We start from the raw sequence: 26019 nt of genomic DNA on the forward strand, positions 1-26019 counted from the left end.
AAAATAATGTGTTAATATTTCATATTATGGAAATTATATATGAAATTGAATAATTGATATATGTATTGAACTAAATTTACATAGAATGTCACTGTATGATGACTGTTAGAAAGATTGTATTATGTGATGTATGTTTGACGTTTTGATGATGGTTATTATGTTAAGTATAATAATAAATGGACAGCCGGTATGCGAGTCCCTGCGGCTAGTACCAAAAAAAACAACAGAGTTTTTGTTTGTTTGCTATATAGGCAAAGGAGGGATGTAAGGGAAGCTTGGACTGCTAAAATGCCATGTCTTCCAAAGACACAGCTAACTTCTTTGCATTTGTTTGTTTACCTGGTAACATGTAAAGGTGCTCTTAGGAACTAAGAGCCTAAGAGAGCACAGGTGCACGGCATGTCAGTAGTCAGGTGCCACCCCCACCCGCTCATGTTTATACTGCATGGCAGGATTTGTAAATAAAGTGTGTGATGAAAACTGAAAACATGAACAGTTGATATTTTGGCCCTTGTGTAGTATAAAATTTTCATTAATAAGAGGTTCAGTTTAACAAGTGCAGTGACCAAATGAAGCTTATTATATCTGAAAAATTATCTAAATTACCAAGTGTTGGCCCCTCCCCTTTAGGGGGCAGTGTAAGGTTTCTTGGGCTTTGACCTTTGACTGGCAGAGTCTGGGTTCAAGCTAGCCTCTGCAAACCAATGCAGAAAATTTAGTCAAAATAAGTATGCACACTCTTGCCACTTGCAAAATATGCCTTCATCCTGATTATCAATCAAAATTATTTTCAAAGTTTGCCAGATTTTTACCATTTTTTGGTATTTCAAGGTCAATGTGCAACTTTTCTGCAAATGTGGGGACATGAAGCACTGCATGTCTGGCTGCATAACTTGCCAGATAGATAATAGATACACAGCAAACGGGAGGAGGGGGGGGGGTCGACTATTGAAGGCATTTAAATAAATTTCAAACTGTATACGCCCCTTTAAAAATGCTTCAAAAGTTCAGAGTTAGGAATGCTCATGATAGAATCTTTTATCATAACTGCACACTGATATCAACCTGACACAAAGGTGCTTGATATATATGTATAATTTGTATATCAGTAAATAGCAGTAAATGTGTAGAGGTAGAACATATTACTCGGGCTCAAATATAAACTCATTTTTGGTAAAAACAAATCAGATTCAACAAAATAAACAATTTTATACCATGATGTAATATATTTTAAATACAATAAGCAACACAAACAGCTAAAACCTATTTTACAAATATGACCCTCATGTTCTCATATTGGGGTAAAAATTACCGCATAAAACGTCATACAACATATAAATTCCCGCTACAAATTCAGTCTTGTGGCGACTTCATTTTAATGCCAAGGCACAGAATTGGTCAGGCAATACTCTGCTACAAAATGGGTCAGGCAATACCCTGCCACAGAATGGGTCAGGCAATACCATCTAGCTCCTATTGAGTAAGAATCTGTGATCAAAAAGCCTAATGAAATAAATAAATTGAATTTTAAAACAGAAGACAAGACAGCCAAGACAATTGATTGGTAGAAAAATTGGGGCAAACATTTCTAAATTTGTACTACATTAGCCATAATCAGTTCTATAAAATGCTGAAATCCAGAATCTTCTTTTCTAAAATTTGCCCCTGTAGGTCTTGTATAGATCTTATATATCCCTGTAATTATGTGTTTTTTAGGGGTTTTTTATTGAAAGTACTTGAGGCGTTTTATGTTTCTTGTTGCCGCTGGGCAATTCAAGGCATTCATTGGGTTGCCGCCATGCTAGCGATGCTTATTTCAGATGAATATCTTCAAAGGTGGCAAGTACAGCACCTGTTATCAAATGGTGTTTAATCATAACTGTGTCAGTGTCAACAGCAGTAGCCAAACAGGTGCAACTTGCTTCAAGGTGTAGATTTCACTCTTATGATCAAAGCAAAAGAAGTCTTTTCTAAGACAATTAATTTTGATATTGCAGAAAATGCTTGTATTAAAACAATATTTGATTCTTTTACCTCTGTATTATTTAAACCATTGAAGCAACAGTTACTTAGGGCAAAACCTGTGTGTTTCATTTTTCCGAAGTACAAATTATATTTTGAAATATATCACAGTTTAATTATTCCTCCAAATCAATGTTAAGAGGGTTATGATGATTTTTCCATGGATGTTTGTTCATGTATCAGTGTGTCCAAATGGAAATAAACTTGTCTGACAAAGCACTTCACCTCCACTTTGTAGCCTCTTTGAACAAAACTTGCATGAATTGTTCCTCATGATAAAGTTGTGCATTTATGTGCATCTTTTAATATAATGTGATAAAAAATTGCCTAATTAAGACCCATATATCAATTCTGTTATAACTCAAGCACCTTAATTTTAGCCAAAATCATTATGTTTTGTGACTGTTATTTTTTGCTCAACACCTTTTTCCCTACCATTAATTTATATCATTTTAAGAACAACTGTTTGAAGTTAATTTGTGCCAATTATGATAATCTGATAACTTTTGATAAAAAGAGTTCTGTTATTTCATGCCAATTAATAAATCGATTATCTAAACCCCTTTTTTCGTAGAATTTAATACAGGTTCATACTACTGCATATCAAATGCTAATATGTGCCGTCAGCGGTCAAATTTTGTGGTTGGAGAATATTTCTGTAAAACAAAACTCCTTGCAAACATGTCTGTAAGTAATAAATACTACGCAGTGCAGTATTTTACAAGAACATTCTATGACTGGTTATGAGGACGTCCAGCAAATGACGTTACGGACAGGAATATCCCTATGTCAGTAGTATTGGTATATGTGCGGGAAGACTCTAAATTTTCACTGTTCTTTGGGAATATTTGTGTGTTTCTAAATTTTTTTGACACCAAATGTTTTTATATATTTTAGTGTCCTTCATAATCAGAGCAGTTACAGTACTTCAATTTCTAATTCAACTTCATGAATATTACCTCATGCTATATTTGGGGTATCCAAACTCTTGGACAATATCTAGTCTGATGATGTAGTTTGTCACAAAGTCTCTGATGTATTTTCAGTTGCCATTATTTGTAAATTCCTCACTTATTCTGCCATGTACTTTCAGGGCATGGTTGTGAATGGTTTCGTAAACGTGGTCATCTCAAACATCGAGCGACGCTATGATCTCAGCTCCACAGTGACGGGCACTGTGGCCAGTTGCTATGACATTGCATCGGTCCTGTGCCTCATACCCGTCAGCTACTTTGGAGGCCTCGGTTGCAAGCCACGCTACCTCGGAATCGGAGTACTTGTCATGGGTATTGGGTCCATAGTTTTTTCACTGCCTCAGTTTACAGTGGACGCGTATAAAATGGATGATTCTGGCATACGAACAACGTGCGATGCCAGTTCGAATGATACCAGTGTCTGCAATGGGAACAATTTACCAGTGAGTTTATCAAACTACAAGTTTGTGTTCTTCCTAGGGCAGCTACTACATGGGGCCGGCGCAGCACCACTTTACACCCTCGGGGTAACATACCTGGATGAGAACTTGCCACTCAGGTCTTCCTCATTTTATATAGGTGAGACAACTCTTGTCACACCAGTGATTGGAAATTCTCTACTGATCTCCCTTTATTCACAATATGCATCTTATTGATGCCACATGGTTTTTAGAAGCAGTTCTTTAGTTGCACCCACATGAAATAAATTTGTTTAATAATTTTAAGATACATTTTTTAGAGTATTTATCTGTCAATAGTTTTGTTTTAAACACAATCATGATAATAATGATAAACCTGTGAACACATTTTCAATCAAATCCGAAGTCATGTATTTTTTTTATTCCCCCCTTTTAGTTTAAACCTATTTATTTTAGCTCGATTGCATCGAAAGCCTTAGGCTTATATAAACGCTCGCGAGTCCGTTTCCTGGGCCTAGAACCAGTACTTGGTGTCTTTGGGGGAGATCTAAAGAACGCTCCCACGGTGGGGATCGAACCCGTGACCTCCCGGTCGCTAGGCGGACACCATATCCATTACACCGCGGCGACCTGAACCCTTTTGAGGAAGACAGCAAAGAAAAGTCTCACTATCAGCTGCGCAAACATTCTTGTCTCAGCCAAAAATTTGTCATATATTGATGGATTTTGAGATAACTTCCAAAAATCGTCAACCATCATAGGATGTTGTGTGGAATGTTACATGTGCCTCCCTACCTAAAAGGTCAAGGTAAAACAAAGAGGTGAAAGGTCAAATTTTAATGTAATAATCCTGAAACTTCATGTCACAACAATAACTTTGCCATAATATAAATGGATGGATTTGAAAAATCTTGGCACAAATGTCAACCACCATACGATAACATGTTGCATTTAACACCTTTCGTCCTGCCTCAAATGTCAAGGGCATACTTTGAGTCAAAGGTCAAATTTAGCCATAAAACAGCTTAGCTTGTCTGACCTGTAACTTGTTCATTGATAATGTGATTCTAAAGGTACTTACTGCAAGTGACCACTATCAGGAGACAGTAACACACATCTTGTATCGATGGATTTTAAAACAACTTGGTACAAACATGCAAACATAAAGTTAAGCGTGTAACCCCCATGTGATCATCTCAAAGGTCAAGATCACACTAAGAAAAAGGTCAAGCTTTGCCATATGCCAGCTTCTAAATTTGTCACTCATCAAATAACTTACAACAAATAACCACTATCAGGCGACTGCTTGTACCTCTGGTCTCTCTAACTCAACAGTCCATGTCAAACTTAAAGTAAAAAAGTCAAAGATTGCCTTAAAACAGATTGTTTTTGACATAAGTGGTTTTTTGAGACAAAAGTGGAATGTTAAGGCATCTATTGCCATCTTTCATGTCTGCCATATCTTTCATTAGAACGAATTGATGGTGGAAAGGGGCTTTAAACACACAAAGAAATACATTCAAATACAAATTTTTAGTAAACAATATTTGCAACTCTGATTTTGGATTTTCCCCTTTTGTTGCAGGTATTTTCTATGCATTTGCAATCGTGGGACCAGCAATAGGTTACCTGGCAGGAGGGGCTTTCCTCAACCTCTTTGTTGACATAAATAGAGCAGACATAGACAGGTGAGCTTTCCAAAATACTTTTTTGTTAAGTTGTATTTCAGTCGTATAATGGTGGTCAGTTAAACTTAGGTCTTAGGTCATGCTGAATTTGTAAATCTGTGTATACACCCTGGAAAGTTATGCCCCCTTTTAACTAAAAACTGATACCATGCAGGAGATATACATTCTAAAGTGACAAGATTATAAAATTTTCCTCTGCCGCTTCAAGCCTGCAGACAAAGGTTGATATATTTGAGAACCTTTAGAACAAACATCAGTGTCATATTGGAAGTACTGAGTCTGCAACTCTTTGTGTCTACAGTGTGACAATGAGCCCAGACAGCCCCAGGTGGGTTGGGGCCTGGTGGATCGGATTCCTCATCAGTGGTGCGCTGGCGTTCTTAGTGGCTCTACCTATCGGCGGATTCCCAAAATTCCTGCCCGGCTCAGAGAAATACAAACTGGAACGAGAGAAGGAGGTCTACAGCAAAAAACAGAAGAAGCTGGAATATACTGAAAGTAGTCCTGACACAAGCAAGACTGAAGCGTCTTTGAGCTACAAGCAGATGTTGAAATCATTGAAAATTTTGCTGCTCAATCCCACTTTCATGTTCCTGAATCTGGCCGCAGCATGTGAAGGTAAGTGAACTAAGATGTTTAGCCTTAATACATTAGGACTTTTTGTTGTTCGTAAACTGTTCAATATGACAAACAATATTAAAAACTTTTTACCTAAAAATTACTTGCAAACCCATGAAGAACTAATTTTTTTATGCCCCCGGATTGAATGATCAGGGTATATTGGTTTTGGTCTGTCTGTCTGTCTGTCATTCATTCTGTCCCAAAACTTTAACCTTGGTCATAACTTTTGCAATATTGAAGATAGCAACTTGATAATTGGCATGCATGTGTATCTCATGGAGCTGCACATTTTAAGTGGTGAAAGGTCATGGTCATCCTTCAAGATCAAAAGTCAAATATATGGCTTCAAAGCGGCGCAATAGGGGGCATTGTGTTTCACAAACTTAGGTCTTGTTTTAAATGTGGTTAATGTTTTTCACACCCTCACTTTTTTGTTTTATGTTTCAGGAAATCTGTTGTCAGGAATCGCTACATTCATGCCAAAGTTTATTGAGGCCCAGTTTGGACTGTCGGCATCTACAGCTGCACAATATGTGGGTAGGTAGGCAACTCAGAATGTGTTTGTCATCTGCAGTGTGTAGTCAGCAGTTACTTTGTGAGCACTCTTTAAGTGTTACAAATTTGGTACCTAGGTCAAATTTTGAAAAATCTTGCAAACACTGAGGAGGTTATATTTATTTTTGTCTCTTTATGAGACTTGATCAAGACATTTGTCCCAAAACTATTTCACCAAGTTTGCAACTGGGTCACATGAATGAAAAACTTTTGTCTAATAAAAGAAAAGACAAATGTGTATGATATGGTTCTTGTACATTGTAAAACATATTGAGTTTGAAAATGATTGTGGTTAGTTCAAAAGCATGGCTTTCATGTATGACCTGTCTGTCTGTCTGTAGACACAGATTTGTCCACAGGTGTTCTTCGAAGCTTTTCAGACATTAAAACTTGCAGACGATATACATTCTTTTTCTTCCAGACATGTGGCGTCTGGGGGTATTTTTTCTCACTTGGGTGACAATCTGTAGTTATCCACATAGTGTTTGAAGATCACATTGCTTGTGAGAATATTTGACGGCTATTCTACTAAAACATGTAGTTTGCTTTGTATTGAAACAAATGGATTATTCTACAATAATTATGGGTGAAACCTAATAATTTGAAACAAATTCAAAGTGGTCAATTAGACTTTGTTTTTGTTCTTTGTGACAGGCTATGCGGCTATCCCTGCTGGTGGTGGTGGGACATTCCTGGGTGGATACCTCGTGAAGAAGTTTGATCTCCATGTCAGGGGAATCCTACGCCTTTGTCTCGGTGTGACCGCATCTGTACTGCTGTTTGCCCTTGTCTTCATTGCACACTGTGAAAATATTCCGTTTGCTGGAGTGAACACAGAGTATGGCAACACTGCACAAAATAGGTCTGTGTACATGTTTACAAGTGTTTTCCAATGTAATTTTTTGTAGCATAAGAATAAAAAAGCTGCTACCAGACAGAGCTTAAATCAGAGTGTTTTGAATTCAAATTTTTATTTGTAATTATTGTACATCAGCTTGATTGTGTACTTTTCTTTGTACATCAGTTTGATTGTGTACTTTTCTTTGTACATCAGCTTGATTGTGTACTTTTCTTTGTACATCAGCTTGATTGTTTACTTTTCTTTGTACATCAGCTTGATTGTGTACTTTTCTATACAGGTTTGTTACCCGCATATTCAGCTTGTGTGAATTATGGGAAGCATATTTTGTGCATATTGCCTTAAATATCAGTTTAAAGTGAAACAAGGTAAAAGGCTACTGTATGTGTGACTTATTATTCAGCACCGAGATACGACTCAGCCTCCAGCTAGACGGCGAGTGTAATGCAGCCTGTCGCTGCAGTCAGGACATGTATAACCCAGTGTGTGGCATTGACGGAGTGCTTTACTTCTCACCGTGCTACGCTGGATGTCAAACAGAAATCAAGGGGGACAGTAAAGTAATCTCCTGGAATTGTATTTCAGAAATAGTTTTCATTTATGTGTTATTACCAAAAAATCAAATCCGGTCATTAAAAAATAGCTTTCTTTACTCCATTCATAAAGTATTCATGTTTCATGTCATTTCATTCGTTAAAAGGTGGCTCATCAATGTTCATAAAATATTCTTACAGCCAATGGACGCAGTTAAATAATGTAGTAATAACAGAATGTCTACAGTGAGTTCAACAATGCTGAGACCATCTTTGTTGTTTTCAACACTAGAAATATAAATGTTCCTGTTATCATGATGCTAACATACACAAATCGTGACAAACTGATTATTTAATTATTTCCTCATTCAGATGTACACCAACTGTTCGTGTGTGGTGTTCAACCGAACCGGTCCTCCCCCGGAGTATGAAGCCATCGAGGGGACATGCAAAAGCAGCTGCAAGTACCTGCCGTTGTTGCTGCCCATTTGCGGCCTACTTATGCTGATGACCTTCATAGCAAGCATGCCAGCTCTGGCGGCTACACTCAGGTGAGATTTTACAACAGTGTTATTACCTCCACATTCTTTACAGAATGACAAAGCATTTGGTTTTTGTTGAGCTCACATGAGAAAAATCTAGGTATGAACCCTAATATTAAAATGAAAAGAGATAATGTGAATCTGCACTTGCTGACCAGATATAATAGAAAATATTGTAAAGCAATACATTTTGTGTTTACAGATGTATTCCCAATGAGCAGAGGTCGTTAGGTCTTGGAATACAGTGGATCATTGCACGCTGCCTTGGTTGGTATAATTGTCAACTACATTCTTCAAAAAACTCTTAAAATGAATTCTCTTAAATTGTAACAAAAGAGATATTGTTTCATGTGATAACAGGATGATATACCTGTTTAAACATCCTTATTTTACAAATAACCTGTACAAATAGACTTTTTACCCATCCCTTTATAGAAGGGAAGTCTACCTGTGAATCCCTTATTGATATATATCTGCCCATTTCTCAAATCATTGTATCCAGTGCTTGGCATAAATGTACCCTGCTCTGGCATAACTGTATTTGGTTCTAATAAATGTTTCGAAGAGATTTAACAAATTTGATTTTGTTAGTCTACCTAACCATAGACATGTGCAGTTTCATTACAATAGTTTGTACTTGTTCTTGCAGGATCGATACCAGGTCCAATACTATTTGGCAAGCTCATTGACATCACCTGCAAACTTTGGCAGGTCAAGTGTGAGCAGCAAGGGTCCTGTTTTGCGTACGACAACCAACAGATGAGCCACAACATGCTGGCTATCATTTTAAGCACAAAATTTCTATCAACTTTGTTTTTCTTCCTAGCTTATATTTTATACAAAGTGCCAAGAAGTGACACAGAATCAGATGACAGCAGTGATAAAGGTTGTAAAATCTCTGACACTGAAAAAGACGATTCCCCTCCCCCACCCACGCCAACAGCGTTGAGTTACTCAACATCAAAAAACTGCAAAAGTAATCAAAGTGTACACACAGCCGTGACTTTGTTGTCTGACAGTTCTCCAACGACCCCTGCCTCTCCAACGGAGAGAAAGGTTACTGATTGGTCAAAGTTGTGACCCACTGCAGCAGTTTGGACGGATAGCTAAGCATAATAAACCTGGCATTCATTAAATCAAACATTTTATTCTTCAGCTGTGTTTAAAATGAACACATGGATTGATTCGTCTACATATTTATAGATTCCAGAACTGTTATTAAATGGGGATTCTGAATTGACACAATAAAAATGGTATCAGATATTGTCAAAATTATTTATCATTTTGAATGAGTTTTTGTACTTAATACAATTGTTTAACCCTTTCTCCACCAGAAGCAAAGTGCAAATGGCTTTTGCAACCAGCATAAACCTGAACAGACTGCGAGTTACTCTTATGCTGTTTGCTGCGCATCAGTATCTTATGGTTGAAAATGAAGCATTTAAAACTTGATTAAAGATTACTTGAGTAAAGATTTGAAATTTTATAAGAGACTACAAATAATCAAAGTGCGTCTACAAAGGTTTAAGTTGTTTATGGTGCATATCAATGTCAGGTTAAACAACTTTAACCTTTATAGACCCCTTTGATTATTTGTAGTCTCTAAGAAAATCTTATTAAATTTCAAATCTTTACTCAAGTAATCTTATGGTTGGAAATGAAACTTTTAAAACTTAAGTAAAGATTTGAAGTTAAATAAGATTTTCTTAGAGACTACAAATCATCCAATTGCGTTTATAAAGGTTTAAGGTGTTTATGGGTCATATCAGTGTCAGGTGAATGTGTTGGGGCTTAACATGATCATCATTCTTTGGTCTCATAATATCATTATTACATTAAACTGTTTACTGTATATGTATAGAATAACTGTTGTTAATTTGTGTTTATATATTATCCAGTAAACGTCTAAATCTTAGGCATACACATTGAGCTGTAAATTTACCAAGGCAGCTAGCTCTGTCGGTAGAGAGCTGGAATACAAATCGGAGGATGGATGTTTTTATCCCCGGCCTGGCCACGACTTGTGGTGATTGGGCATGAAATTCTTCTGCAGCCATTCTCTACTACCTCTGAATCAAGTAGGGCAGTTGCTAGTTACTGGCAGAAGTATGTGCCAGGGGTTACCAGTCCCGTATTCATCAACACATCAATTCTTAGACTTAAGTAAAAAAAAGGAATATGCTTAAAATTGAACCTTTCTATAAATACACTAATGGGGAGTAAAGCTCCACATTTAACATCTTCTCAATACATAATTCTTCATTTAGAACAAATTGTTAATCAATGGCAAAATCAAAATTTGTAGCATGCATTGAATTGTTCTTGGTTCTAAGTCTCTTCTGAATTTTTAAGTCTAAGAATGGGTTGAATACGGGCCCCCGTACCCCAGCTATCAAAGAAAAAGTGTGAGTTTTAGCCATGATATTAATAAATATTGTAGAAAAGGGCAAATTAAATCCATTTGAACGTACTAACATAAACATATTTATTTTAATAAAATATGCATCAGGTTTGGACATACACAGTTTTTACAGTATTATAAAGATCTTCTTCCATGAATTAATATGTTAACACAATAATTATATAAAACACAATTAAAAAATGAATGTGTTTAGGAATAACTAAATATAATGACAGAAGCTTCCTTAGATGTTGTAGTCTTTTCCAGAAAAAGGTATCAGCACGTGAGTGTCAAATAAAAGGGAAATAATACTTAAATCTATAAACTGTTCACATGCAAACAATATGCCAACATATTTTTAATTGGATTTAGCTTTGTACTCTGGTCTCAGAAAACTTATGACCTTCAGTCAATAGACATCATAAAGATTGTTTTGTTTATGAATAAATCAAAATAGATTTGAAAAAAAAGCTTTGCTTGCCTATTCATTGATAAGATGAAAAATAAGTATAAGTTATAAAGCATACACATATGCTGCAGAATTTTAAAGCTCGAGAGGCACATTTGGAGAGCAATGGCTTTTGCAATAAAAGAAATCAGATTTAATTACAATCCCATCAAAAGTACAATTTTCGAATAATTTAGTTTACTTGATTTTAAAAGTATTTAGATTTTGCCAAATGTGAGGTGGTCAGTTAAATGCATTAAATGACATTTTTTTAAACTGATTTTTTTCACAATAATCAACAGTTTTATTTAGATGACAGTTGTTAATATTATTAACACAAATCTGTGCAATAGCTTAGTTGTATCTGTGATGTGTAAGTTTACTTCAGAAACATATCAAAGGAAGTTTATTTCTTCCAAATGTGGAAAATAAATATAGATAATATCTCAATAATAGTGATTATTTTTAGCTTATTAAAGCTATATATTTTAAACAGTGGCATAACAGAATCAAGATGTTTTGCAAACAAATAGAGTTGTATTACCTACCGTATATGATATATTTACAATAATAAATTTGTTTGTACAAAATGAGGTTTGATTTAATAAATATATTTACAGTGTTTCTATGTTTGTATTGTATTTTTGGTGCACAGTGCTTGTTTTGATCATTATGTAAATAATTATGCTGTAGGCTCTGTAAATTATTTTGGAAGATTTGTTTGTACTCTGCAGGTCATATTTTGTATGTATTTTTTATTTATTTTCAGATCTGTTTAGCAAACATATGTCATTTTTTGTACTTGCGTACTTAGTTGTTCTGTCATATAAAGTAAAAGAAATGTGGACATAAATATTCTTTGTTGTACTTTGATTTATGTAAAACTTGTGTCAGTGAATATATTTAATTCTTAAATAGATATGATTTTGTCTCAAACAAGGTTATAGTTATATATTATAGTTTATCATTTCCTGTGGTTAATAGGAAAATTAAGAATTTATAATGATGAATTTACTAACAAAAACAGTAAAAACATGGAGTAATTTACCTTTAAGCCAGAGAATTGGCTTTTGCACTTCACATTATGATCAATGTGTGCCAATTTATTTCGAGATAACATCATTAACAATTAGATTTTGGGCCAGACACAAGCATGTACTTTCACTACATACTTATAAGTAAAATGCACAATTTTCCAATGTGACCTTTACCTTTAACAGTTTACTTGTAGTAAACTGGGTTTTGCTTAAACCGGGTTTTGCTTCAGACACTCTGCCTTAAAGCGAGATTATACGATTTTGTCAAATATTTATGAATTTATATTAAATGTGTAAAAAAACTTATTATATACATATTTCAATATAAATTAAAGTTAAGAAGAACATGTGTCGAACAAATGCGAAATAAGCCAGATATTTAATTCTGAAATTGAAAACGGCTGTACAGCCGAATTCGCCAGCATGTATACCATACATGTACGATGTGAATCTAAACTTAGTTTAACGGGTTTTTTTGAATTCCTGCAACGATATCTGTTCATACGACACACGAACACTAACTCCGATCCTAATACAAACACGAATGCTTCGGTTATTGTAGGAAAATATGTACGTCACAATCGGCTCGGGGCGCTAATTTGTCTTTGCTGCATTTTATGAAATTCGGCTTTAATGTATAATTTTTCTTGCCTACTTTGTGTTATTGTAACATATTTATCAATATATTACTATTAAACACATATACAAAATCGTATAATTTCGCCTTAATATGATGATTTTTGCACATAAACAACAAGGTTATAAAATATGGACAAATCAACAAACAACTCGCCTACCAACAAACTAACAAACCAATCGCCAAACAGCAGCTAATCAAAATGTCTCCTAATCAATATGTAGGAAAGACAAAATTGTAAATTGTTGTTCCTAAGAAATCTATTGAACTGTGCTGTGTTAAAGAACAGTTCTTCCATTTTCATTATTTATTGGTAGTTTTTCAAGGTGTGGATGACCATTTTATGAAGTAACATACAGAATAACACCCCCTTGACTATGTGGCTACACACACACACACACACACACACACACGCACACGCACACGCACACGCACACGCACACGCACACGCACACACACACACACACACACACACACACACACACACACACACACACACACACACACACACACACACGCGTGTGTGTGTGCGTGTGTGTATTTGATTTGTAAATGAAGTTTAAACTAGACCAAATTCTATGATAAACATCACAATCAATCTAAATTACCGGTAATAGTTGTGGCGGAACTGGTCCTGTTTCGGAATTGGTTTACTTACTGTAGTTTAGTTGCAATCTTGCAGTTTCGGTCGCTTCGAGTTGCAATTGCTATCCTCGTATTGGGAATTTTTCGACTGTCTAATGTTTTTGTTGATTAATTCTCATAAACATGCAAAAAGATACATACACTCATCTTGGTAATTCAAAACAAATATATAACCAACAAAAGTTTACTTAGTTTGTACTTACCAGGATTATAAACTCACTAAGAGTTTGGTAACGTTTGAACAAATGTTAACAGGATTATAAACTCACTAAGAGTTTGATAACGTTTGAACAAAATGAAAGTCGCTCTCTGTGCATTTCCTGTACATCATTTATCTTGCAGTTACAGATTATTGATCGGTTAAAAAAACAACATAATTTCTGTATTTATGCAAACAATGCAGCAATATACGAAGCACTTTGAAAGGTGTATTATATTCCAATTAAATCCATGTCAAATTCGTTTACTTACAGCGTATTTAACCACTTAAAGCAGAAAGTTCCATACACATTTGCCATAACATTCACTTCTCGCATGGTGATCTTGTATCGTAACTGCACACCGAAAAAGGAGAGTACTCAATTGCGTTATACATGGGTCAACAAAACCTAAAAAAATGATTCACTGAACATATTTCATATTGTTAACTTAAAAAGTAATTAAACTTTAGAACTTCTTTTTACAATTTAACAAGATTCTGTTCTATCGGTCAATTTTTTTAGCAGCATGTGCACATAAAAAGGTTAAAGAATTTCATTAACATAAATGTTCGCCATTAGTTCAAACAAATTTCAGAATATATGTTTCTATAAAAAGATTTGATAAAGTCGACGTCCAATTATTTCATGCAACGTTTTCTTAAAATCAAGAGAACAGGAAAGTATTTTTTTGGAATACATGAACGCATTGTGTTAACACTTATACAGTCGTCTGCTTCAATTTGCAATTTATGTACAAATGTTATTAACAGTCCCAATAAAATGTATTGAATACGGATACAATGTGATTATTTTAGTTGATCTTTACACGATCTTTGGTCATTTTGGTTATCTTTGTTGTTGTTTCTGAATCTAAGTAATGTTAGTTAAACATAATAATGCAAGCACATTATGTGTGTGGGGTTATGAGAGCCCCCTTAAAGTAAACAAAATGAAAAATACTAGGACCGGCTCGATACACGGTATTATTTGATAGGCTATTTTCAACTTTCACATTTGACTCTATTATACAGCACCTAACATGATAAGAACCCCTTTCAAATTTTCAAACTACACATTTCGTAACACTATTGAAATGAAATATTGATACCTGAAATAAAATTATGTAGTGTAATTTTCATAATAACCTTTTTCATATTTTTCTCCAACGATCATTTTATGTTCTGAAATGCATTCTCCATAGAAAAATGGATCAATCAAACCTGTAACTACATTATAAAATGCCAAGCTCATTCATTAATTGAAACTGTCTCTTGTTGTGATATCATATGTAAGTTAAATATAAATTGATTATAATATTTTAGTGGGTATGACTGCCTACATATCTTTGATATCCTTTTACAGTATACATATTTATACAAAAAACATCAACAACAAAAAAAACAAAAAAAAATGAGAACATTTGGATTTAATCAGAATTGATTAACATGTTTAATGAAGAGAAATATTTAGGGATCAGTTGAAATGAATGAATTTAGGAATCAATTGAAGTGGATGAAAACTATTGAGTATGAATGTGAAGTTTGCTTATTTTAAATATTTGTATTGTCATAAACACTAAAATTAGGCTTGTCTTGAATTTAAATCAATTTATACAAAACATGTAACTTACCCTGAGCATACGCAACACTCGTGTTTATACCGGAAAATGTGTGATAGTGGAAAATACCCATACGTAAAAATACCCAATCTGATGATTAAGGCATTTTTCGTACCAACTGGCCGACTAGAATCCAGGCAGTACTTTCAACAGTCATATTTTCCAGGAATGAAATGTTTTTAGCTAATACTATAAACCTATTACCAGTAAGGACACTTTGGCTGCAATCTGAAAAAAATTATTAGTATTGTTATTAACCAAGGTTTAATCTTACCAAAACAGTTTGTATTTTACAATGGAAAATGACGCAAAAAGTCAATTTCAATTTATTTAACCAGATCTTATATTATTAAAAAAACATAAACACTCCGAGGGCCACATTTGTTACCTTCATACAATAAAACAATGTTTGTGTTGACAATATATATATAGGCATTTCCCCAGGATTTTGGTCGAGCACAGCGACAAGACATGGCGGAATGGGGGTTTATTCAAAAGGGTGCCCATTAAGCTTCTTTTTTTCTACATTTTCTTAATCACAATACACAATTCTTAGGAGATATTTAACCACTTTTTTCTACATGTTCCTATATACAATTCACTCTAATTTGGAGCTATGAAAACATTAAAACTTATTTTATTGTTTATTTATTTTTCCTTAATTTATTATATTAAAGTCATAATTTATATTATAAAATAACAAGAAAAATAACAGTAGGCATTAGAACGCACTAAAATGATTTTTTTTGAAAACACCACAATAGTAAAGTTACATTTTTTACCACACGTGTACATATATACAATTTTCACTTGGAACACCTTTTCTCTGAGGTTTCTCCTGGTGCCAGGCATCCACCAGTCTTCCTAAGTCCACTGCCTCATTGTCTGGTCTTTAAATGCTGACCATCACCTGAGCGTTGCGGACAGCAGACTTCAGGCGAGCAGAATTTTCTGTTTTTACCCCCTTTCATTGTGCTTAAGCCTACTCGCAGTCTATATTACAAACAAAATGTAAAATTATTCTGAAATTAGAATGTTAAATCTCATTGACTTAACACTAAGAGATGCTTAAGCAAAAAATCATTTTTCGTTTGTTATAACGAATATTATTGACAGTCTAGTCAAGTACCCAAGGAGCAGTACCGACTTCTGAACGCACCGATCTGCACATGTGAAGAATACACAAAGAGCACAATAAAACTTAAAAGGGTGGATTATTTTTCAAACAACTGTTTTATTTTAAAGTCTTGTATATGTTTATAAAATTACATTAAGATATGATTTCATATTTAAATGTTATCATCTGTAGTGTCTAATATTTGATTCAACACAATATCTGTCTGTTTTTAATAATTATTCACGTGCGATTTCACTTTGCGTTGATTTCACTACATACTTATAAAAAGTTTAGTTAAGTAAGGATATTCTTACCTCCTTCAACTTCTGTTACCCATGGACAACATTGGACAATATTGCTGCCACTGACTTGCTGTTTGAGACTTTTGGTTCGTGGGTTGGAGGTCTGAGGCTCACTAAAACGTCCTTGACACTTTCACTTATTTCACTCTCTGACAGCGACGATAATTAGAAGTACTGACAAAGAAATGTGCAATTGCAGATTTCCCAGACGCGGGGACTGGTCGTATATTCGATCGTATCATTATTTCGTGCATCAAAACAAAGAAAACTTTGTTGCAGGTATTTAGCGTTTTCCGAAAATATCGAATAAGCTATTTGATGTGAATGCATGTTATGTTGGTACTGTTAATTTAGTCGCGTTTGAGAAAATAGTGTGAAAACATTGTAAGTTTGCGGGAGAAATCAAGTGAGACGCTTGACTTCAATTATTTGTAAATACATTGTATAACTTAAATTACGCTGAAATGTATACCGTGTTTTACTAAAATTATATGATTAACTTGACATGAATCTTCTTAATCACGCTTTGTTTTGTTCCACCGCAAGGAATAATAAAACACGTGTTATGTTCTGTTATTCAACTTCCGCAACAAACAACGATGACTGTTAATTTTGTGAATAGTCGTGTGCAATTAAAATGAAACAACAACAAAATCGAGCATACCTTTAATTGCTCTTACGTCATGTGTACCGGTAATAATCGATCATTATAGACCATTATTAGGGGATACACACCATAATTGACCCCTATAAACGACCCATAAATCGTGCTCGCGTCTTACCAAATCTATTATTATGAACTTTAAACTTATAAGGATTGGTCGATGCCAGAATGCAGACAACATTCGGATCAGAGCTTGCAATGGCCTGTTAACTTTTCAAGCATCGCGATGTCATTGTCTGAAAATCAAGCGCCGCAGCACAATGAATTTTTACAGAATGACAAAGCATTTGGTTTTTGTTGAGCTCACATGAGAAAAATCTAGGTATGAACCCTAATATTAAAATGAAAAGAGATAATGTGAATCTGCACTTGCTGACCAGATATAATAGAAAATATTGTAAAGCAATACATTTTGTGTTTACAGATGTATTCCCAATGAGCAGAGGTCGTTAGGTCTTGGAATACAGTGGATCATTGCACGCTGCCTTGGTTGGTATAATTGTCAACTACATTCTTCAAAAAACTCTTAAAATGAATTCTCTTAAATTGTAACAAAAGAGATATTGTTTCATGTGATAACAGGATGATATACCTGTTTAAACATCCTTATTTTACAAATAACCTGTACAAATAGACTTTTTACCCATCCCTTTATAGAAGGGAAGTCTACCTGTGAATCCCTTATTGATATATATCTGCCCATTTCTCAAATCATTGTATCCAGTGCTTGGCATAAATGTACCCTGCTCTGGCATAACTGTATTTGGTTCTAATAAATGTTTCGAAGAGATTTAACAAATTTGATTTTGTTAGTCTACCTAACCATAGACATGTGCAGTTTCATTACAATAGTTTGTACTTGTTCTTGCAGGATCGATACCAGGTCCAATACTATTTGGCAAGCTCATTGACATCACCTGCAAACTTTGGCAGGTCAAGTGTGAGCAGCAAGGGTCCTGTTTTGCGTACGACAACCAACAGATGAGCCACAACATGCTGGCTATCATTTTAAGCACAAAATTTCTATCAACTTTGTTGTTCTTCCTAGCTTATATTTTATACAAAGTGCCAAGAAGTGACACAGAATCAGATGACAGCAGTGATAAAGGTTGTAAAATCTCTGACACTGAAAAAGACGATTCCCCTCCCCCACCCACGCCAACAGTGTTGAGTTACTCAACATCAAAAAACTGCAAAAGTAATCAAAGTGTACACACAGCCGTGACTTTGTTGTCTGACAGTTCTCCAACGACCCCTGCCTCTCCAACGGAGAGAAAGGTTACTGATTGGTCAAAGTTGTGACCCACTGCAGCAGTTTGGACGGATAGCTAAGCATAATAAACCTGGCATTCATTAAATCAAACATTTTATTCTTCAGCTGTGTTTAAAATGAACACATGGATTGATTCGTCTACATATTTATAGATTCCAGAACTGTTATTAAATGGGGATTCTGAATTGACACAATAAAAATGGTATCAGATATTGTCAAAATTATTTATCATTTTGAATGAGTTTTTGTACTTAATACAATTGTTTAACCCTTTCTCCACCAGAAGCAAAGTGCAAATGGCTTTTGCAACCAGCATAAACCTGAACAGACTGCGAGTTACTCTTATGCTGTTTGCTGCGCATCAGTATCTTATGGTTGAAAATGAAGCATTTAAAACTTGATTAAAGATTACTTGAGTAAAGATTTGAAATTTTATAAGAGACTACAAATAATCAAAGTGCGTCTACAAAGGTTTAAGTTGTTTATGGTGCATATCAATGTCAGGTTAAACAACTTTAACCTTTACAGACCCCTTTGATTATTTGTAGTCTCTAAGAAAATCTTATTAAATTTCAAATCTTTACTCAAGTAATCTTATGGTTGGAAATGAAACTTTTAAAACTTAAGTAAAGATTTGAAGTTAAATAAGATTTTCTTAGAGACTACAAATCATCCAATTGCGTTTATAAAGGTTTAAGGTGTTTATGGGTCATATCAGTGTCAGGTGAATGTGTTGGGGCTTAACATGATCATCATTCTTTGGTCTCATAATATCATTATTACATTAAACTGTTTACTGTATATGTATAGAATAACTGTTGTTAATTTGTGTTTATATATTATCCAGTAAACGTCTAAATCTTAGGCATACACATTGAGCTGTAAATTTACCAAGGCAGCTAGCTCTGTCGGTAGAGAGCTGGAATACAAATCGGAGGATGGATGTTTTTATCCCCGGCCTGGCCACGACTTGTGGTGATTGGGCATGAAATTCTTCTGCAGCCATTCTCTACTACCTCTGAATCAAGTAGGGCAGTTGCTAGTTACTGGCAGAAGTATGTGCCAGGGGTTACCAGTCCCGTATTCATCAACACATCAATTCTTAGACTTAAGTAAAAAAAGGAATATGCTTAAAATTGAACCTTTCTATAAATACACTAATGGGGAGTAAAGCTCCACATTTAACATCTTCTCAATACATAATTCTTCATTTAGAACAAATTGTTAATCAATGGCAAAATCAAAATTTGTAGCATGCATTGAATTGTTCTTGGTTCTAAGTCTCTTCTGAATTTTTAAGTCTAAGAATGGGTTGAATACGGGCCCCCGTACCCCAGCTATCAAAGAAAAAGTGTGAGTTTTAGCCATGATATGAATAAATATTGTAGAAAAGGGCAAATTAAATCCATTTGAACATACTAACATAAACATATTTATTTTAATAAAATATGCATCAGGTTTGGACATACACAGTTTTTACAGTATTATAAAGATCTTTTTCCATGAATTAATATGTTAACACAATAATTATATAAAACACAATTAAAAAATGAATGTGTTTAGGAATAACTAAATATAATGACAGAAGCTTCCTTAGATGTTGTAGTCTTTTCCAGAAAAAGGTATCAGCACGTGAGTGTCAAATAAAAGGGAAATAATACTTAAATCTATAAACTGTTCACATGCAAACAATATGCCAACATATTTTTAATTGGATTTAGCTTTGTACTCTGGTCTCAGAAAACTTATGACCTTCAGTCAATAGACATCATAAAGATTGTTTTGTTTATGAATAAATCAAAATAGATTTAAAAAAAAAGCTTTGCTTGCCTATTCATTGATAAGATGAAAAATAAGTATAAGTTATAAAGCATACACATATGCTGCAGAATTTTAAAGCTCGAGAGGCACATTTGGAGAGCAATGGCCTTTGCAATAAAAGAAATCAGATTTAATTACAATCCCATCAAAAGTACAATTTTCGAATAATTTAGTTTACTTGATTTTAAAAGTATTTAGATTTTGCCAAATGTGAGGTGGTCAGTTAAATGCATTAAATGACATTTTTTTAAACTGATTTTTTTCACAATAATCAACAGTTTTATTTAGATGACAGTTGTTAATATTATTAACACAAATCTGTGCAATAGCTTAGTTGTATCTGTGATGTGTAAGTTTACTTCAGAAACATATCAAAGGAAGTTTATTTCTTCCAAATGTGGAAAATAAATATAGATAATATCTCAATAATAGTGATTATTTTTAGCTTATTAAAGCTATATATTTTAAACAGTGGCATAACAGAATCAAGATGTTTTGCAAACAAATAGAGTTGTATTACCTACCGTATATGATATATTTACAATAATAAATTTGTTTGTACAAAATGAGGTTTGATTTAATAAATATATTTACAGTGTTTCTATGTTTGTATTGTATTTTTGGTGCACAGTGCTTGTTTTGATCATTATGTAAATAATTATGCTGTAGGCTCTGTAAATTATTTTGGAAGATTTGTTTGTACTCTGCAGGCCATATTTTGTATGTATTTTTTATTTATTTTCAGATCTGTTTAGCAAACATATGTCATTTTTTGTACTTGCGTACTTAGTTGTTCTGTCATATAAAGTAAAAGGAATGTGGACATAAATATTCTTTGTTGTACTTTGATTTATGTAAAACTTGTGTCAGTGAATATATTTAATTCTTAAATAGATATGATTTTGTCTCAAACAAGGTTATAGTTATATATTATAGTTTATCATTTCCTGTGGTTAATAGGAAAATTAAGAATTTATAATGATGAATTTACTAACAAAAACAGTAAAAACATGGAGTAATTTACCTTTAAGCCAGAGAATTGGCTTTTGCACTTCACATTATGATCAATGTGTGCCAATTTATTTCGAGATAACATCATTAACAATTAGATTTTGGGCCAGACACAAGCATGTACTTTCACTACATACTTATAAGTAAAATGCACAATTTTCCAATGTGACCTTTACCTTTAACAGTTTACTTGTAGTAAACTGGGTTTTGCTTAAACCGGGTTTTGCTTCAGACACTCTGCCTTAAAGCGAGATTATACGATTTTGTCAAATATTTATGAATTTATATTAAATGTGTAAAAAACTTATTATATACATATTTCAATATAAATTAAAGTTAAGAAGAACATGTGTCGAACAAATGCGAAATAAGCCAGATATTTAATTCTGAAATTGAAAACGGCTGTACAGCCGAATTCGCCAGCATGTATACCATACATGTACGATGTGAATCTAAACTTAGTTTAACGGGTTTTTTTGAATTCCTGCAACGATATCTGTTCATACGACACACGAACACTAACTCCGATCCTAATACAAACACGAATGCTTCGGTTATTGTAGGAAAATATGTACGTCACAATCGGCTCGGGGCGCTAATTTGTCTTTGCTGCATTTTATGAAATTCGGCTTTAATGTATAATTTTTCTTGCCTACTTTGTGTTATTGTAACATATTTATCAATATATTACTATTAAACACATATACAAAATCGTATAATTTCGCCTTAATATGATGATTTTTGCACATAAACAACAAGGTTATAAAATATGGACAAATCAACAAACAACTCGCCTACCAACAAACTAACAAACCAATCGCCAAACAGCAGCTAATCAAAATGTCTCCTAATCAATATGTAGGAAAGACAAAATTGTGAATTGTTGTTCCTAATAAATCTATTGAACTGTGCTGTGTTAAAGAACAGTTCTTCCATTTTCATTATTTATTGGTAGTTTTTCAAGGTGTGGATGACCATTTTATGAAGTAACATACAGAATAACACCCCCTTGACTATGTGGCTACACACACACACACACACACACACACACACACACACACACACACACACACACACACACACACACACACACACACACACACACACACAACACACACACACACACACACACACACACACACACACACACACACACACACACACACACACACACACACACACACACACACACACACACACACACACACACACACACACACACACACACACACACACACACACACACACACACACACACACACACACCACACACACACACACACACACACACACACACACACACACACACACACACAAACACACACACACACACACACACACACACACACACACACACACACACACACACACACACACACACACACACACACACACACACACACACACACACACACACACACACACACACACACACACACACACACACACACACACACACACACACACACACACACACACACACACACACACACACACACACACACACACACACACACACACACACACACACACACACACACACACACACACACACACGTGTGTGTGTGTGTGTGTGTATTTGATTTGTAAATGAAGTTTAAACTAGACCAAATTCTATGATAAACATCACAATCAATCTAAATTACCGGTAATAGTTGTGGCGGAACTGGTCCTGTTTCGGAATTGGTTCACTTACTGTAGTTTAGTTGCAATCTTGCAGTTTCGGTCGCTTCGAGTTGCAATTGCTATCCTCGTATTGGGAATTTTTCGACTGTCTAATGTTTTTGTTGATTAATTCTCATAAACATGCAAAAAGATACATACACTCATCTTGGTAATTCAAAACAAATATATAACCAACAAAAGTTTACTTAGTTTGTACTTACCAGGATTATAAACTCACTAAGAGTTTGGTAACGTTTGAACAAATGTTAACAGGATTATAAACTCACTAAGAGTTTGATAACGTTTGAACAAAATGAAAGTCGCTCTCTGTGCATTTCCTGTACATCATTTATCTTGCAGTTACAGATTATTGATCGGTTAAAAAAACAACATAATTTCTGTATTAATGCAAACAATGCAGCAATATACGAAGCACTTTGAAAGGTGTATTATATTCCAATTAAATCCATGTCAAATTCGTTTACTTACAGCGTATTTAACCACTTAAAGCAGAAAGTTCCATACACATTTGCCATAACATTCACTTCTCGCATGGTGATCTTGTATCGTAACTGCACACCGAAAAAGGAGAGTACTCAATTGCGTTATACATGGGTCAACAAAACCTAAAAAAATGATTCACTGAACATATTTCATATTGTTAACTTAAAAAGTAATTAAACTTTAGAACTTCTTTTTACAATTTAACAAGATTCTGCTCTATCGGTCAATTTTTTTAGCAGCATGTGCACATAAAAAGGTTAAAGAATTTCATTAACATAAATGTTCGCCATTAGTTCAAACAAATTTCAGAATATATGTTTCTATAAAAAGATTTGATAAAGTCGACGTCCAATTATTTCATGCAACGTTTTCTTAAAATCAAGAGAACAGGAAAGTATTTTTTTTTGGAATATATGAACGCATTGTGTTAACACTTATACAGTCGTCTGCTTCAATTTGCAATTTATGTACAAATGTTATTAACAGTCCCAATAAAATGTATTGAATACGGATACAATGTGATTATTTTAATTGATCTTTACACGATCTTTGGTCATTTTGGTTATCTTTGTTGTTGTTTCTGAATCTAAGTAATGTTAGTTAAACAAAATAATGCAAGCACATTATGTGTGTGGGGTTATGAGAGCCCCCTTAAAGTAAACAAAATGAAAAATACTAGGACCGGCTCGATACACGGTATTATTTGATAGGCTATTTTCAACTTTCACATTTGACTCTATTATACAGCACCTAACATGATAAGAACCCCTTTCAAATTTTCAAACTACACATTTCGTAACACTATTGAAATGAAATATTGATACCTGAAATAAAATTATGTAGTGTAATTTTCATAATAACCTTTTTCATATTTTTCTCCAACGATCATTTTATGTTCTGAAATGCATTCTCCATAGAAAAATGGATCAATCAAACCTGTAACTACATTATAAAATGCCAAGCTCATTCATTAATTGAAACTGTCTCTTGTTGTGATATCATATGTAAGTTAAATATAAATTGATTATAATATTTTAGTGGGTATGACTGCCTACATATCTTTGATATCCTTTTACAGTATACATATTTATACAAAAAACATCAACAACAAAAAAAACAAAAAAAAATGAGAACATTTGGATTTAATCAGAAATGATTAACATGTTTAATGAAGAGAAATATTTAGGGATCAGTTGAAATGAATGAATTTAGGAATCAATTGAAGTGGATGAAAACTATTGAGTATGAATGTGAAGTTTGCTTATTTTAAATATTTGTATTGTCATAAACACTAAAATTAGGCTTGTCTTGAATTTAAATCAATTTATACAAAACATGTAACTTACCCTGAGCATACGCAACACTCGTGTTTATACCGGAAAATGTGTGATAGTGGAAAATACCCATACGTAAAAATACCCAATCTGATGATTAAGGCATTTTTCGTACCAACTGGCCGACTAGAATCCAGGCAGTACTTTCAACAGTCATATTTTCCAGGAATGAAATGTTTTTAGCTAATACTATAAACCTATTACCAGTAAGGACACTTTGGCTGCAATCTGAAAAAAATTATTAGTATTGTTATTAACCAAGGTTTAATCTTACCAAAACAGTTTGTATTTTACAATGGAAAATGACGCAAAAAGTCAATTTCAATTTATTTAACCAGATCTTATATTATTAAAAAAACATCATAAACACTCCGAGGGCCACATTTGTTACCTTCATACAATAAAACAATGTTTGTGTTGACAATATATATATAGGCATTTCCCCAGGATTTTGGTCGAGCACAGCGACAAGACATGGCGGAATGGGGGTTTATTCAAAAGGGTGCCCATTAAGCTTCTTTTTTTCTACATTTTCTTAATCACAATACACAATTCTTAGGAGATATTTAACCACTTTTTTCTACATGTTCCTATATACAATTCACTCTAATTTGGAGCTATGAAAACATTAAAACTTATTTTATTGTTTATTTATTTTTCCTTAATTTATTATATTAAAGTCATAATTTATATTATAAAATAACAAGAAAAATAACAGTAGGCATTAGAACGCACTAAAATGATTTTTTTTGAAAACACCACAATAGTAAAGTTACATTTTTTACCACACGTGTACATATATACAATTTTCACTTGGAACACCTTTTCTCTGAGGTTTCTCCTGGTGCCAGGCATCCACCAGTCTTCCTAAGTCCACTGCCTCATTGTCTGGTCTTTAAATGCTGACCATCACCTGAGCGTTGCGGACAGCAGACTTCAGGCGAGCAGAATTTTCTGTTTTTACCCCCTTTCATTGTGCTTAAGCCTACTCGCAGTCTATATTACAAACAAAATGTAAAATTATTCTGAAATTAGAATGTTAAATCTCATTGACTTAACACTAAGAGATGCTTAAGCAAAAAATCATTTTTCGTTTGTTATAACGAATATTATTGACAGTCTAGTCAAG

General features: G+C 34.0%; 1 protein-coding gene across 7 annotated transcripts in view; it reads left to right on the forward strand.

Annotated features, from left to right (window-relative positions):
* The window catches only part of LOC127848256 (solute carrier organic anion transporter family member 4A1-like), a 152308-nt gene extending 133242 nt beyond the window's left edge, over positions 1 to 19066 (forward strand). For 4 of the 7 annotated variants that reach the window (XM_052380604.1, XM_052380600.1, XM_052380608.1 and 1 more), the window contains 9 exons: positions 3116 to 3575; positions 5001 to 5103; positions 5405 to 5721; positions 6172 to 6261; positions 6934 to 7141; positions 7542 to 7698; positions 8044 to 8222; positions 8416 to 8480; positions 8863 to 11915. In XM_052380604.1, coding sequence (XP_052236564.1) covers positions 3116 to 3575; positions 5001 to 5103; positions 5405 to 5721; positions 6172 to 6261; positions 6934 to 7141; positions 7542 to 7698; positions 8044 to 8222; positions 8416 to 8480; positions 8863 to 9293 — 2010 coding nt within the window. In that variant the 3' untranslated portion in view covers positions 9294 to 11915. Of the gene's footprint in view, positions 1 to 3115; positions 3576 to 5000; positions 5104 to 5404; positions 5722 to 6171; positions 6262 to 6933; positions 7142 to 7541; positions 7699 to 8043; positions 8223 to 8415; positions 8481 to 8862; positions 11916 to 17706; positions 17772 to 18153 lie in introns of those variants that run through there. The other 3 variants (XM_052380603.1, XM_052380601.1, XM_052380602.1) reach the window with 3 other exon arrangements.
* The last annotated feature ends 6953 nt before the right edge of the window (positions 19067 to 26019 follow it).

This window comes from Dreissena polymorpha, chromosome 10 (genome assembly GCF_020536995.1).
Source record: "Dreissena polymorpha isolate Duluth1 chromosome 10, UMN_Dpol_1.0, whole genome shotgun sequence".
NCBI lineage: Eukaryota > Metazoa > Mollusca > Bivalvia > Myida > Dreissenidae > Dreissena > Dreissena polymorpha.